Source organism: Columba livia, chromosome 1, assembly GCF_036013475.1.
Source record: "Columba livia isolate bColLiv1 breed racing homer chromosome 1, bColLiv1.pat.W.v2, whole genome shotgun sequence".
In the NCBI taxonomy this organism is placed as follows: domain Eukaryota; kingdom Metazoa; phylum Chordata; class Aves; order Columbiformes; family Columbidae; genus Columba; species Columba livia.
The window spans coordinates 68,325,093-68,340,574 of record NC_088602.1 but is presented as its reverse complement, the minus strand read 5'-3'; the positions used below and the strand labels follow the sequence as shown (position 1 = coordinate 68,340,574).

The 15,482-nt window shown below is 44.1% G+C and overlaps 1 protein-coding gene across 12 annotated transcripts in view; it reads left to right on the top strand.

The window, feature by feature from the left end:
- The window catches only part of MAP4K4 (mitogen-activated protein kinase kinase kinase kinase 4), a 163,892-nt gene that overhangs the window by 64,409 nt on the left and 84,001 nt on the right, over window positions 1–15,482 (top strand). For all 12 annotated transcript variants that reach the window (XM_065060781.1, XM_065060789.1, XM_065060825.1 and 9 more), the window contains exon 3: window positions 12,562–12,618. In XM_065060781.1, coding sequence (XP_064916853.1) covers window positions 12,562–12,618 — 57 coding nt within the window. The remainder of the gene's footprint in view (window positions 1–12,561; window positions 12,619–15,482) is intronic.

Here is a 15,482-nt window from a genome sequence, read left to right as displayed (position 1 = left end):
ATCCTTGTGGGTCCCTTCCAACTCAGGACATTCTATGATTCTATGAACCCTGTTCTTTTTACTTGTTTGTGACTAAAAAGATCCTCCCAGTCACTGATTTAGGTAAAGACCTTTGGGACATAGCTGTGTATCTGTGCGGACCCGATGGCCCGTCAGGCTGTGTGTAGCTGCAGAGGGTGCCCCCGTGGTGCCTTTGGGAGGATCAGAAAGCCACCAGCTTTCCCTTGGAAAGAGCTGCCTCCCTGACATAGGGTCAGGCAGAAATGAGTGCTGATGGAAAACATGTTTTGGCGTGTATGTGTGTGTCTGTTTTTCACCTTCAGTGATAGTGGAGCAGCATTTCAGCACAGCTTTGCTGGAGCTGGGGCTGCCAGGGGTCTCACAGGGCTGCGCATTGGTGGCTGCCTCTGCCTCTCCTCCCGTTGCCACCGTGTAGTTTCTGGATTTGGGTAGTTTCCCTGGGTGGTGAAGCACCCTCACCTATTGTCCAGGTGAGTGGGATGGGCTTCTGATTTTCATCAGGGTCTTGTCACTGAGGGAAGGGGATGCAGGTGATGAAGGGGTGGTTGGTGCTCAGGTTTAGAGCATCATGCTGTTGTCAGCCCTTAATTTGGCTGTGTGTTGAATGGGGCTGCCACACACTTGGCATAAATACGTCTCTGTGCACGTGCGTGCCTTCAAACACGGCCCATAATTGACAGCATGTTTGCTAAATCTTATGTTTTATGTGCTTCTCCTGTTGATCCATTGGTTCAGTGAAAGTGCTTTAAGTGTTAAGTATTACTCTCGGTTGTGTTTTGAAAGACAAGCCCTTGGACTTGTTATGAATTCTACTTTGACAGCACTTGCAATAGCAGTGCATTGTATAATTGAGCAATCAATTCCAGCATGCTATATTGATGTTTTCAGTGCAGACACATGATTATAATAAACTGTAATGCTCTTTCAGTAATTAGACAAGTGGCTGTAAATTTAAAAGGCAAACTTTAAAAGCATTGGAACTTTCGGTAATCCAGTTTTATTACGATTTAAAAAATAATTACTTAGCTCTCCTCAGAGTGCTGTAATTTGGGACAGGCACAGCTGGCGTATCTAGACCCCTACCCAGCACTTCAGAAATCCAGTCCTGCTGGTGATACAGCATTCAGACTGGTGGAAAGGATTTTGTTTTCTTACACTGATGTGAGAAGGGAGTAGAAGAAGTAGTAGAGCAGCAGCATGGCTGATTTAATTTTGTTTTCAGTGCATGACACTTAATTGGAAGATCGCTTAATTCTTGGAACTGCTGTTCTGCACCACCATACCACATAACGTATCTAGGTCATGGCTGTAGTGTTTGGTCAGAGTACCTGATTGTGTTTAACACGACTGTTTTCTAGATTCAAGTGGTGATTTGTGTAAATGGTAGGTAGCTTTTGAGGCAGTGTTGCTCAAACTTTGTTCTATAGGTAGCTTTGCACATATATTAGGAAAGTGTGACTGAGCAAATACCTTAAAACAAGTGGAAGGCTTCTACATTTTAAAAAATTTGTTCATACCAATCCCCCTCTTCACTACTTTTAGTAAGGTTGGAAGCAATGGAAAGGGGAGATTAAATTTGGCTACAGCTTTAGAATTATGTATATCTTTGTTTGTAGGATTACAATTTCTTGAGTTTACATTCTGAGTAGGATTGAGCAATGTTTTCACTTGTAAATCCCTAACCAGAAACTGCTCCCTTTTCACCAGAGATTTCGGGGCTATTCCCCACCTGGGTCTGTCTCTGAGCTGCAGTGGCTGGAGGCACAAAGACCCACATGGCAGGAGCCTGTGTGCTGGCTCCAGCTGTGCTGTGAACCAGATGTGGCTGGGTGCATCCCTGGAGCCAGCTGCGCCTGCTCTTGGAGACACCAGAGCATGGGCAGGTACGTGAGATCTTTCACAACTGCCTCTTTGGAAAACACCCAGCCGAGGATGGAAAATCTGGGCGTGTAGGGCGCTCCTGAATCAGGACACAGCAATTACTGGGGAAGTTTCTTTCGGTTTGCCAGGCGCTGGGACTTCAGTCCAGACTGTTTACAGGCTCCCAGTTCCATATCTGTATTTAGGAGAGATGAGCTGATGGGCCAGAAGATGGTCAACCTGCTGTTAGTCATCAGGAGGGCTGGCCCACTGCCCGCTTCCCTTAACGTTTTACATCTGCCCTCAGCGAGACGGGACCCTGTCCAGGCTCACACCGCGTCCTTGCTGCCTTTGCCCTCCATGTCAGTGTGGCTGCCAGGACGCTTGCAGGGCCAGGGGGACGGCCTTGCTGTCCATGCCGGGGGGCTGTTTTGGGGTTGAAGTGCCCACCACCCCCCTTTTCCTTCCCTCTGCCTCCTGTGAAGCGGTGGGGTGTTAGAGAGGTTTCATGGATGGTGATGCTGGGATAAGCTGCCTGGCTATGAGCAGTTACAAAGTGTATTTATTAGCCATCCTCCACAGCTGAATTTTGGTCCTCACTCCTCCTTGGCAGACTGGGGCAATACGAAGTTGTCCTGTTTGTTCCAGTTTGCTGAATGATTTACAACCAAAAGCCTGGTCTTTCCGACTACCATTTTTTGTATTACATCTAATGACAGTTGTATTCCAGAGCAGTGACTTGTGGTCTGCAGGAATAGCTGGTGTTGGATCGTGAGCTGAATAATACTTCTGTGTAGTATCATGAGAAAAGAGGGCTTCCCCCCCCCCCCATGTGCAATTGTTATCAGAAATGCTAAAAAAGAAAAAAAAAAGCCTGCTGTGTATAATGTATATCCTGCCTACAGTTACAGAAGGCATGTGTGTTGGAGATTAGAATTTCACAAATCCTTTCGCACCAAAATAACTTTTGCTTAATCTGTGTTTTATTTGTATCCTGAGCGTGCTGCAGGGCTGGTGGGGAGCAGCAGCACCATGGGCTTGCTTTACGAGTCCTCCCAAGGAATTTCTTTCCCTTCTCGTTCGCCACAACTTGGTCTGCAAAGGCTCATAGTGTGTTATTTAAGAGTGGCAAACGTGTTTTGACTAGTTTTTGTGAGGCACTTGGTGCGTTGTGGAGCACTCGGTAAAAAGTAATAATCAGAGAATGCACAGGCTCCACTTCCTTAATGAACGCTGTTCTTTTCCTTGGATTAACTTGCAAACTGAGTTAAGTTCTATAATGACTTTTCTGTTGTGTGGCCCTTTCACGTAATAAACGTGGTGGCCACCGGCTTTGGGGATGTAACTTAAATACTGCTCAGGTAGCAACCCAGAGGAAATTGTGTTTATTTTGGTCCCTCTTTTGCTAAATAAATAAATAAAGGCCCCAGCGACCTCTGAGGCTGGAGTTGTGTTGTTGGCAAGTCTGGTACAGAAGGGGTTGTTAGTACAGGCTTGGATTTCTGAGTCAGGCTCCTGTGCTGATGAAGCAGAAATAGTTTGAGGTCTGAAAATGCTGCCTGAGTATTTGAAAATACTTTGTGTGGACATAAAGCTGTTTACAGATCACTCGGTGGCCATGTGCCAGTTTCTTAAGGACAAGGTGGTTGCAGGTTTTTTTGTGGGCTTTTTTTGCTTTAGAATCACAGAGGTATTTGGCAGGGTATCAGAAGATAAAAAATTCTGGAAAGAGTCTTCTGGTGTGAGTCCTCGTTTAATTAAAATACATAGAACTTCAGGCTAAATGTGTGTTTTGAAGATGCAAAACAAGCTGGGAAAGTATTTCTTAATTTGCTCTTATGTACAGGGTCACAGTATAAAACACAGTCCTCGTTCATGTGGCTGCTACACCGGCTGGCGTGATCCTTTTTAAGAATGCCTCGTCTTCCAGTACTCCCCCAGCATATCTGGTGCCCTAGAAGATGCGGTTTAGTTTCAGCGGTTGCTATCTGGTAAATTATGGCTCCCTAGTCCATCGTGGTGAGATGTGACTAACTGAAAGTGGCACTGATGATGTTTATAATGGCTAAAGAAAAGAGCTGCCAGCCAGTGTCTGCTCACAGTAGGAAAAAAGTGCTAAAACACACAGTTCCAGCTCTTCTTTTTTTGTGTGTTAAAGCACTGGACAAGTACTGACAGTTGGAGAGAAATTTAATTTTTTATATATATATATATATATATATATATATATAATATATATATATATGAGTTCATTAACTTCCTTACTGCTAACGTTCTGGAGTTTTTTAAAGGTCGTAGATGTGAAATCTTTCATTTTAACCATGTTGAAATAAAAGTTATTACGCAGCTGCCTTCCCTGCTCTGCTCCACTGTACTGACGACAAAAATGAAAAATAGTTCTCCTTCCCCTTGCCCTTCATTAATATGAAGCTGTCTAATGACAGCTTCATATCCTTCCCACACAGTGTGGTTGGTATCACCTTGTGGTGCAGCTACACAAAATGTGGGACTCTCTCAGTGGGGACAGCTGAACGCATCAGTGTATGTATTTGGCTCCTCCTTGTGCAGTGGGCTGAATCAACAACGGCAAACCCGAAAATGTATTAAAAAAGGAAATAAAAGCAGCAGAGCCAATTGTTTTCCATTTTTCCTTCCCCTCCCACTATGTCTTTTGTGCTTACATTGAGGTTTTGTACCTTCTGAAATAATTCCCTCATGCATTTAATGTATTTAAAATTAAAATAAAAATTTATTTCTATTTAATAGCCCTGCTGGCTCTCTCTGGGAGGCTGGTGGGCATTTTGGGATGGTGCCTCGAGCAGCCAGGCCCCCTGGCCAGCATAGCCAAAAACCTGCTGGTTGCCACCTGGTGAGGGACACTGTCCCCTCCCTGCCTGGTGTCACCTTTGCCAGTTTCTCGGTTGGTGTTGGTTACGGAACCTCCTGCAGTTCCGCACATCTTTCCGACACTGTTTTCAGCGGTAGAGTGAATGCAACAAGGCTGGTAGGGTGTATGTAGTCTTGGTTTTCCTCCTCTCGTGGTGTATGACCACAACATTGCCCAAGAGAGTGCAGGCTGCTTACAACAAACAGCATTGGTGCATGGGGGGGCAGGGCCTACCTATGATTTTTTATTTTTATTTTTTTTTTCCCCCCAAAGAAAGGTATGTCTTTTGAGGCATTTTTATGTACCTAATGCTTAAATACTTAAATTCGTCAGAAGCATCTCACCTCATGTTTCAGAAAGCATGTGCCCAGCACTGTGGTGGTTTCTCAGCAGCTTCTCGGACGTGAGCAGAGTGAGATGGGCCCAGGCTTGCCTGGGTTTGCAGAGTGCATTGGTCACAAGGTGCAAATTGCTCCCTTTGGTTGGAAAGCTCAGATTTGCACGTCCAGGAGTCATGAGTTAAATGTTGATATGCATTCATTTAAAAACCAACCAAAAAGAAGCAGCCTTGGGCTCTTTTCATCCAAGCTTATTTTGCTGTCGCTCTGGCGAAGCGGTTGGGAGGCTCTGCCCTTCACTTGCCATCTCTCTTGGTTAAGGAAATGCCTGTGTTGTTTGGAAGCCATGACCACCTGTGCAGGGACCGTGGTGGGTCACTTTGGGCCATGCTTGGTCTGAGGTAGAAGCAGCGTGTGATGCACGACGTCCTACTGAAGTGGCCCCGGGTGGTTGTGACTGTGTGGTGGCACCTGGCAAGCAGAAGGCTGGCTCTGGTGACCTGCAGTGGTCTCCTTCAACCTGTGGTGGTCTCCTTCAACCTCATTAACGCCTACTCTGCTGCAGGGACTTGCTATGACCACACCACCAAACCGGGCCTGCGTCTCCATCAATCGGTGGCTGAGGTCCAACGGGGAGTTTTTGGTGATGAAAGTGGCTGCTGAGGTGTAAAATAAGAAATCATCTGCATCTGAAGCCTATGTAATTTTGTATCTACAAGCACATGTTTTGTCATTTTGCTCTGAATTCTTGTCTTGATGTTCTCCATCTGGCTTGTTTTTAATTATAGTTGCCAGAAAGAAATTGTTCTGTATAAAAAAGAGCATTGCAGGGGGTCCCAAGAGACAAAACAGTGTTAGGAGGGGTGGATTTAGTGACTGGTAAAGCTGTTAAGGTAGGGTGAAGAATTGATTTGAGTAAGAGCCGGACACAGCAGATTTTAGCTGATGTTTCCAGAGGAAGCCAAATGTACTCTGAGCCAACTCTGAGTCTGTGTGGGAGGTATGCCCCTGCTCTGGTTTCATTCTTTTTTTTGTTTCAGTTTGGATTTTTTTTTTTTTTTTATGTCTTTCAGTAATGTCCCAACTGAATTACCTAGGGTAAGTTTAAAACCAGCAAAAAGCACAAGCAATAATAAAGTTAGAGGCAGCTTTTATCTTTTTTGGAGAGGGCTGAGCGTGGGGACTCCAGTGTAAGATAAAATGGGTGATAGTGTGTTCAGTGAAGGTCACTAGATCTGGACATAGCCTGGTGGTGGCTGGAAGGGTGGGACGATGACTTTGACGATCGCTTGTGAAGAGAGTGTTTTCCAGGCCGGGGCCTCAAGCTGGTTGGCAGAAGTGTCCTTGTATAAGAAGCATCAGGTCTGAGGCAGGAAGCTCTGGGTGGCCACCTACAGAGCAGCAGGGATGTGTTGTAACTCAGAGCTCTGCCTTTGACCTGTTGTGATCCTGGGAAAGTTTAATTGTGGCTCTCTGCCATAGTTTTCCCACCATCCCCCCCTTTTTTTCTTCCCCTTTTCTTTCTTTTTTCCTATTTAGGCAATGAGCTGTTTGGGAGAAGGAAATGCCTCTGGGTAATGTATATCCAGCATCTTTTGGAGTGTGAAAACTACCACAAAACTAGCAATCGAAGTAAAAATATCAGTGCCTAGGACTCTTTCTCCTTACTAGTGGGTAACATCTTTTGCACTTTGTCCCTGGAAGTACAGGACTGATCATAACTGTCGGTCTTCCATACCTCACAGAATGCAGTACTATGCATGAGTAAATTGTCATAATTATTTCTTCAATAGAAAGCAAGTGAGCCTGTGGATATCTAAAGCAGGGTAGAGTATGTTGTCTTCTAATTTGCTTTCCAGGCATTTCATGTCAAGAGGTAGAGGGAAAACACAGAAGAACCCTGTCCTGTCTTTGACTTAAACAGTGGGAGTCTCTAATAGCTTCTGGTTGGTTTGGTTTAAAAATCAGCGAACGGGAAGAAAGAACATTGATGTTGGCCCTTTTTTCTTCTCATGCGTTTCTGCAGTGATTTGACAGGCTTTCATACTGGGGTTGTTTGCTGATTTTTATTCTAGAAGAAGCTTCCATGCCACATAAACACTATCCCTTTTTTACCAATTTATCTCCATTGCTGGAACATATGATTGTTTAGCTTACAGAATACTGTATCGGTATTATTTTGGCTACAAATGCAGCTAGGTAGACTTTTTGCTTAAGAACATTTTATATTTTATAATTTGTTTTGAACTGTGGAGGTTGTTTTAACTTTGTTGCATTCTTTGTTTTTGCTTGTCAAAAACACATGTTCTGTTTCCACCATGAGCATTACTCCCATCGCTTTTCACAGGATAAAGCTAGTCTTTCTGGGGAGTGGGAAGAAACATCTTGTAGGGTCCAAGTATTCACAATACAGAGTTGTTTGATCTGCAACTTTCTGTGTTGGCAAGTGACAAAAAGAGCCGATGGTAAACATGTATTGGAATAATAAGGTATCATTTATTGCACTGGTGTCTGCAGCCTAATAGCAGAGTGTTACTCCATGGCCTATTGCCTCAGGCTGGTAGGAGTTTAGAGTCAACTAACTAAGAAGCAAATTGAAAAGTTAATTTTGGCATGGGGGTGTTGTACAGCACTAAGAGGTGGTACCATGATGAGTTTTCACTTGAAAGCATTTTTAAATCTAGCCTTCTGCTTCTGTGTATGTTGCAGCAACTGAAATGGGAATAAGTAGTGGGTTTTTTTCAACTTATTTGCTGCTCTTTCCACAACTGTCGGCATAGGACACTGGGAAGCTGGAGGAGTTTTCCAAAGACTTAATTTTGTACAGTGCACAGGATAATCCAAGCTTGAAAGTCATGAGTCACACATGCTGCCTTCCTTCCTTAATGTGTGATGTTGTCCCATATTCTACTTCCATGCCATTTAGCTGGGGAGCGAGCTTCCAGGAACAGTCCCCCAAAAGGCACATGAATACACAGGCCAGAAACTGTGTTAGTAGGAGAATTGCCTTACCGTGGAATACATATGTTGGATAATTAGAAAGGGGTAGAGCTGACAGAATTTCTTTTGCATTTAATTTGCATAGTTCTTTGATAACATTAAGGCATCTTAAAGAAAAAAACCAGCACATAACACCACTTGCTTTTGAACCTTTCCAAAACAAAAAATTTACAGTAATAATGTGTGCAGAGGAAGAAAGAGGCAAGAAGTAGGTGTATTAACGGACTTGGAGAGTGTGGGTAGGCTTGAAATTTGTAATGTTCTGCAGATCTTGGCAGTCTACCAAGGATTCCCCTTGTCCTCTCTGCTTTTCAACATCCATAAAGCCCACTGAGATGAGAACTAAACAGCATTTTGCTATCAGACATGACTGGGAATATGTTTAAGTAGTAGGTTCAGTTTAAGATCCAGTTAAATGCTGCAGTGTTGCTGTGTTGGTGAGATGTATTTTAAAACCCTCCTTATGTAAATGGACTTTCTGTCATCTGCATGAGAAGAAACAGGACAAGATTTGGGGTCAGCAGGCTCAACTCCATTGACTTGCTCATCGCAATAGACCATTGAAAAATTGAATGATGCAGTAGTAGTCTTACAAATATTCTTATGAAAAATATTATTATGTTACTACCTTAGGAGGATAAACAAGTGCTTTAATATGAATAAACTCATGAGAAGAGGGAAAGAAAGGTGGGGAAGATGTGTAAGAAATCACAAGTAGTTTGGAAATTTTGGTCGATAAAATGTGAACATGGTCTAAATGAAGAGAATGTGTTGGTGGGCTCTTTTCCATGGGGGTGGGAGCCAGGATGTGCTGACGTTTAGCTGTGGCCCCCACCCTGAGACCTGGCAAGGGGTAAACTCTCACTCCGGGGATGACGTGGCTTTTCCTACCTGTTGCTCCTACTACGCAGTGCAACCTCTGCAGCCTCCTTGGTCTGCTGGCTCGGGAGACAGTCATCTTAATGCTTAACAAGATGCATCCAGTTTGCTGTCATCATCATTGTGTGTTGCATACCCATACTTAACTTTCTGGCCAGGGGGCAGTTATCCCCAGCCTCTGATACTTGGTATCTAGCAGTATTTTAAGGAACTGCTGATTTCAGTTAAGGTGAGTCATGTTTTGCAGTCTCGTGGCATATTTTCAGATACTTGGATGGTAATTGCCGGCAATTTGCTGGGAGAAACAAAACTGGAAGAACCTCTGCTGTACCCTGGGGATGGGGGAGCCCAGGGTGCCCCAAGGGGCTGCGACTCCAGACAGTACTAAAGCAGGGGCCTCATTCTGCGAGAAAAATGTTGTCCTGCCGGAGTGTTGGCTGCTAGTGTTGCTGAGATGGTGTCTGGATGGGACCTTAATGGTTACCACATTTATGAAGTGCCCCGGGAGTTAGATTTGAATAAATTTTAATCCCAGGAGATTGAGTTCAGAGAGTGTGTCCCACCTATGACTTCTGCAGTTCTTTTATCGCATTCAGCGACTTTGTGATTTTTATTATTAGTATTTTTAATGAAGACAAATTTTTCCAACGCAAAAGCCGGCTATGAAAATCTGAAAGTCGGTTTCCGAAACAGGAATGCTCAGCCATTTCATGATGCAAGCAAGATTATACCAGCATGCTAATAGTTTGACAAGTCTGTTCTTGAGCAGAGCTGTTAAGCAGATAAACAAACAAACAAAAAACTGCTCATGCTTATATGTTGTGCTTGTGATGTTTGCTTTTTCCCTCTCTCTAAAAATGTTTTTATTGAAAAGAATGTGGCTTTAAAATGTCCTTTTCTCTCATATAAATCAATGTCATGCAACCCTCCCTTATATATGTCGTAGGTGCTTAGAACATGAACTCTCCAAACATTATGAAAAGGTTATTTGGAGTAATTTTTAACAATATTCTGAAATGACTGGGGTTTAAATTTGGCCTGGGATGTTAAGCAGCCCCCACTTCCCACAGTCTTCAGTTAGTTCCCTTGCTTTGCAGTCCCTCAGGAGGGTCACGGAGAAGCTTTTCCCATCCCTGCTGCAGAAACAGTAAAGCTGGGCAGGAGGAAGCCGCTGTGCAAGGCTGGAGCTGTCATGGCCCTGGTTTTGACAGGGACTAGTGGAGGCACCAGCAGGGTCCGGTAAAGCTGCAGGGAAAGGAAGGGTGGTTGGGCTGCTGCACATTGGTCGTTGCTGGTGGGCCAGTCTCACAGGGAGGAACCATCGCCCTGAGAAAAGCTATGAAGCTGAGCCCTGGGAAATTTCACGCTACTCTCTGGAAATAACAAGCCCACCAGTAATTCCCAGATTTAAAAAGACAAAGAGAGCAAACTTTCCATAAAATATGTGGCAACCCGTGGATGTGAGCTTTTTTCCTGAGATGTCTTTGTTCCTCTCTTATCTTTGGCATATTCTTTTTGTACCTCAAACCGTGCTTTCCCATGTCCTTCGGCCTTTTAGTTCCTTCCACAGGGCTGTGGAAAATAGGGGCAGAGCTGAGAGGAGGCATTTTTCCACCTCGTTATAAAACATTTCACCCTCCTCCCTTGGTAGGATGGTGAGTCTTGAGGAGAAAACCACAGGCTTTTGTCATTAGGCAAAGGTCCAGGGTGGGAAATTGGAGTTGCATCTCTCCTGGGCTTGCTGAAAGGCTTAGGTTCAAGAAGTAGTAAGGTCAAGGTGAGGTCAGCCTTGGCCATTGCACACATCTTATGACCCTGACTTTTTTTCAGAGTCCAAACCAGCTTGAGACAAAGCTGTAAAAAAAATAAAATGCACGTAATAAAGAGAGTTTACAGAGCCAGCAGAAGCCTGAGTACAGTCATTTATTTATAGAAAGCATGTGTATTGGTTAATAAGGGGAGCACGCAGCACAATACAAGTTGTAAAAGAAAGTGGAGGCTGTGAATTCTGCAGCATTTCTTCAGTCTTTTGTAATGCACGAGCAATACCTGGCCGGTACCTTCATGGAGGGCATTGTAAGATGTGAAGGGGGCAAGATTTCTCCTGAGAGACTGGCGGTTTGCAGTGCTTCAGTTTTGGGGTGCCAGTCTCAGAAGAATCTGTAAAGAGGTTAAAAAGTTAGTCTAGGGAAAAAATACACTATGGATGTCCATCAGCTATAGTGGATGCTACCTGTAGGTTTCTGCCTGGGAAACATAGAAAGGTGAAGGAATGTGATTTTAGTCAGATGTTTGGTTGGGGGGTTTTTATCATTATCTGAGATAGAAGTGAAGAAGTGTAGTGGGCACACCTCTGGTTGGAGAGCTTGACTGATTTGGAGAAGAGCCTTTGGCGATGATACTTGGGAAAGGTGTTGGCAGACCAGGCTGTTTTGACTGGAAGTCTCAGGGCAGACTGCTGGGTGTTAAGTGGAGAGCTGGAAAATACCAGTGCTAGAACCATTTCTAAGTGCTTGTTTAGAAAAAAAATACAGAACAGCTAATTGATATGGCTCCCACCTCCTGTAAAAATACACTGGAGGATTTTTGTCAGCAGTCTGCTGAGGCGAGTTCCAGCCCAGCAGGGCTGGAGGGGCCCAGCCGGGCCGTCCTCCTCCTACCAGCTCTGCCTCTGCTCCAACTGCAGAGCAAAACAGTTTAGTTCCCCGAGCTCCAAGCCCCCACCCCACCCCACAGTTTTCTTTTTCTGTGTTAACTTTCTGCCATTTTGGTGATCTCAATCAGCGTTATCATATGATCTGATGAGTGCCAGAAGGAGCTGAGTGCTTCTGGGAGAAATGTGTGCCAGGAGGCTGGAGGGAGGCAGGGGAAGGAAGGGTTGGAGCTCCCTGCCGAAGGAGCTGGGATCTATTAATTCAGCTCCAGCTGTACTGAGAAACTGTACCCTTATGGTGGCAGAGCTGAAGGAAGACAACGTCTTGTTCCTGTCTAGCTATCGTGAGACAGGCAAAGAGAGCTATTGTGGGTATGGTGTATCATTTGAAGAAACTTCACTTTTTTTTTTTTATGCTAGCCAAGACCAAAATAAAGAGAAATGTCCTTTTGCAATCCCTTAAGCATGCTTGCGTTTACCCAGCGAAATATCACCCAGGTGCCAGGCGCTGGTACATAGAAATAAAATATGCAATACATGGAGTTTAAGTCTTCTATCATGTTAATAAATTGTCAGTACTGACTATGAGCCTTGCTAAAGTAAACAGAAGGGAATCTGTGAATGTAGTCTGTCTGTGCTTAATCTTGATAATCATCCTTTAAACGTCGAGTAAAAGAAATGGATTCTAAGATTTGTGTAAGAATATTCCAAAGATATATATATATATATATATATATATATATATATATATATTTCTAGCCATCTAGAGTATTTTTCGTTTTTCATGTGAAGCATCTATCAGAAGGGCCCAGTTCAGCTGGAGAAAACCCAGTGACTGGAGCTCTTGTCCCAGTGTTTTACTCTGTGTGTGCTGAAGGGATGGGTGAGATGCTGGTGCTGACAGTTCTCTCTCTCTTCTTCAGGGTCGTCATGTCAAAACGGGTCAGCTGGCAGCCATCAAAGTCATGGATGTTACTGAGGTGAGTAGAGGAACGTTCTTCTTTATTAGCAATACGGATAAAATTTAATAATGAGAGATGGCACATGGCTTACCTCATGTTTATGTTGAAGGGCAGGGTCCTTGCACGTGATCGTTTGCTTTCTGTTTGCAGGACCTGACCTCTTGAGCCCATTTGCCCTTTGCAAGATCTCTGTGCGCTTGCGTGCAGGAGCCTCTGTCCTTCACAGATTGCTTTGGCTGGTCCCAGGACATACGAGAACACGTAGCATTCCCTTTTCAGAAATTTCTCAGAGAGAGGAAAAAAGTCAGTTTCCCTGCTTTCCACATTATTCTATTAAATGTAGTGTCTTGCTTTTACTGAAAAAGCAGGTGAGGAAGCTGCTTGATGTGCAGGACAGTAGTTTTCCTGGTGCATTTGCAGCCTAAGAAGGGTGTAGGTTTATTTAAAGGAAACAGGTCCAATAAAGTTCCCAAAAGCCTGGAAGCAGAAACATCTGCAGGAACGATGAGCAGATTGCTGGCAGAATTCAGCAGCGTAAAGTAGTAGTTGTAACTGACCCAAGGGGATTTACTGTGGAGCTTTAGATGGGAAAGATCGAGAAATTAACCCAGCCAAAGAAATAAAAAATATATTCCCATATTTAAATCCTTAGATGTCTTGCAGTTTATGCTGTTGAAAAAGCAATCAGTATAAATTAAGTCTTCAAAACAGATTAGGAAAAACATGACTTTTCCCCTGTTGGTTCCATTTGTGTTTTATAGAGTTACATCTGCAAATTAACACAACAACTTCAGATTTAAAATCGAATGAGATCCTCCTGGGTGATATCTGCAATGCTGGACTGGTATCATACTTCTGAAGAGAGGTTGTACCTCTTCAAACCAAGCATCCTGCTTTTCTGAACTCCTCAAAAAATACATTTATGCGTGTGCAGTGTACAGAGCAGGGTGTCTTTGGTGAGCTAGTTATATTAAGCAAAACTCCTACAAGGGTGTTGCTGCAAAATATTTTCTATTTTAGTGTGTATATAGGCACCAACAAGTAAAAATGGCCTTGGACACAAGCTCCTGGGTGAGTGGCTGGAGTGTAATCAGTAAATAGGCAGGAGGGAGGAAAAGAAGAAGGCAGGGATGGATTGACTGATAGGACTTCAGTCATATCGCTGGATCTCCTTGTGATCGATGAGCAGTGTGACTTCTGCTCTCTAACGTCAGCTGTCGTGTTTGCCAAGAGCTGGACATTCTTACTTTGTAAGATGGCCTGATAAAAATCGGTTTTCAGCTGGAGATTTTCAAAGGCTGCCTTCATGAGGAGGCAGTGCCCTTTTGCTGCAGTTAACAAGCAGAGAAACCAGAGAAGAATGAAAATGTATTGACGTACAGTGAATGTTCTTTGCACAGCAATGTTTCCATTTGTGCAGCAGCTTTACACGGGGCAGTTTGCTGGACTGTGCAGAATGAAGGCTTCTTCCATAACGTTAAGACTGGCTGTACTGCACACTCCCTCTGTTTTTAATAGCATATATTAATCACAAACAGTTGTGATGGAGAGGTTGCAGAGCAAAAGGAAAACAATTGAAAAATGCTGTCTGTAACGTGGCTGAGCTCATGTTGTGAGAGATGGCTTATGTTTTGAAAATTTCTGTATTTTTTGGCTGGTTTTGAAAAGCTAGTTGTATATTGGCACTATCTTTTATCTTACAAGTTCATGCTTCTTTTAGGGGATGAAGGGCAGTCAGAGGGAGGAGTTTGGAGATATTAGCCCCATGCAGCTTAGAAGAGTTGTCGTTCCTACCAGTGGAGCTCATGTGTTTTTGCTTCAAAGTAATGAGCCTGCAGAGGCTAAAAATGTGGTGTGAATTCTTCCAAGTCGTGCTAAGTCAGATCCACTTTTTAGCACGAGGCGTGGGTGATGCTGTTGCTAACACCAGGCGTGGGTGATACCGTTGCATGTACCATTTTCTCAGTGGCAGATGTGGCTGTGCTGGTTCCTTGCCTGTTTCCCAGCACTTGTTGCCAGCACAGCTGCCCCAGAGCTATGGTGACCTGGATCAGTGAACAGGCCCCAGTTCCTGATTAAATAAAAATACCCTCACTCTGCTCTTTCCACCAGTTATTTATAACCTGGATTGGTGCATTGATCTAGTTTAGCACATGGCATTACAAACTGCTGTGCCATCACTATGAAGAAGATGGAATGAGACTGCAAAAGAGATGCTGTGGGTGAGAAGGTAGCTCAAATTGATGTTGCCTCAGTGGCTCCAGTTCCTCAAGGGATGGTATCATGAACACCTCCTTTTTCCTGGTGGATTGTCCAGCACCGCCCTGGTTCTAGCTCAACACAGCTTATGGACGTGGTGGGAGGAGAGAACATGGGGATGGGGGGGCAGTGACCGCCGCCTTCAGTACTGCCCCCAAAAATGCCTCAAATTTACCTTCTCCACCTGCTTTGAAAGCTACAGTTACAGGAGCTTTTCTTGTAGGCTGATGGTAACAGTGTCCATGCCCATGGGGAAAGAGGCTTGAGTGGAAACTAGAAAACTTTTTAATGAGCAGCTACTGAAGCTCTAGGTGATTTGTGCCTCTGTGCATATTTTACTGGCAGTGTTATGCCTTTCTGCTTAAATACAAGCAGTGCAATGAAGGATATCTGATTGTTTTTTCTAACCTGCATTGAGACCAGACACAAGACTTCCTTTCTTCTGTGATACCTCTGATCGAGTGCTTGCTTTGCCAAACGCTTAACAAATTAGAAAACCTAATGTGTTGGCACGCTCTGTGGGCACGCCTCAAATCTTCAGTCTTCAAGGCCCTGATTTGGCAATTCACACGTTGCTCAGGATCAGCGAGGTTACATCAGTTCTGGGCTGTAAAGCTTTGATC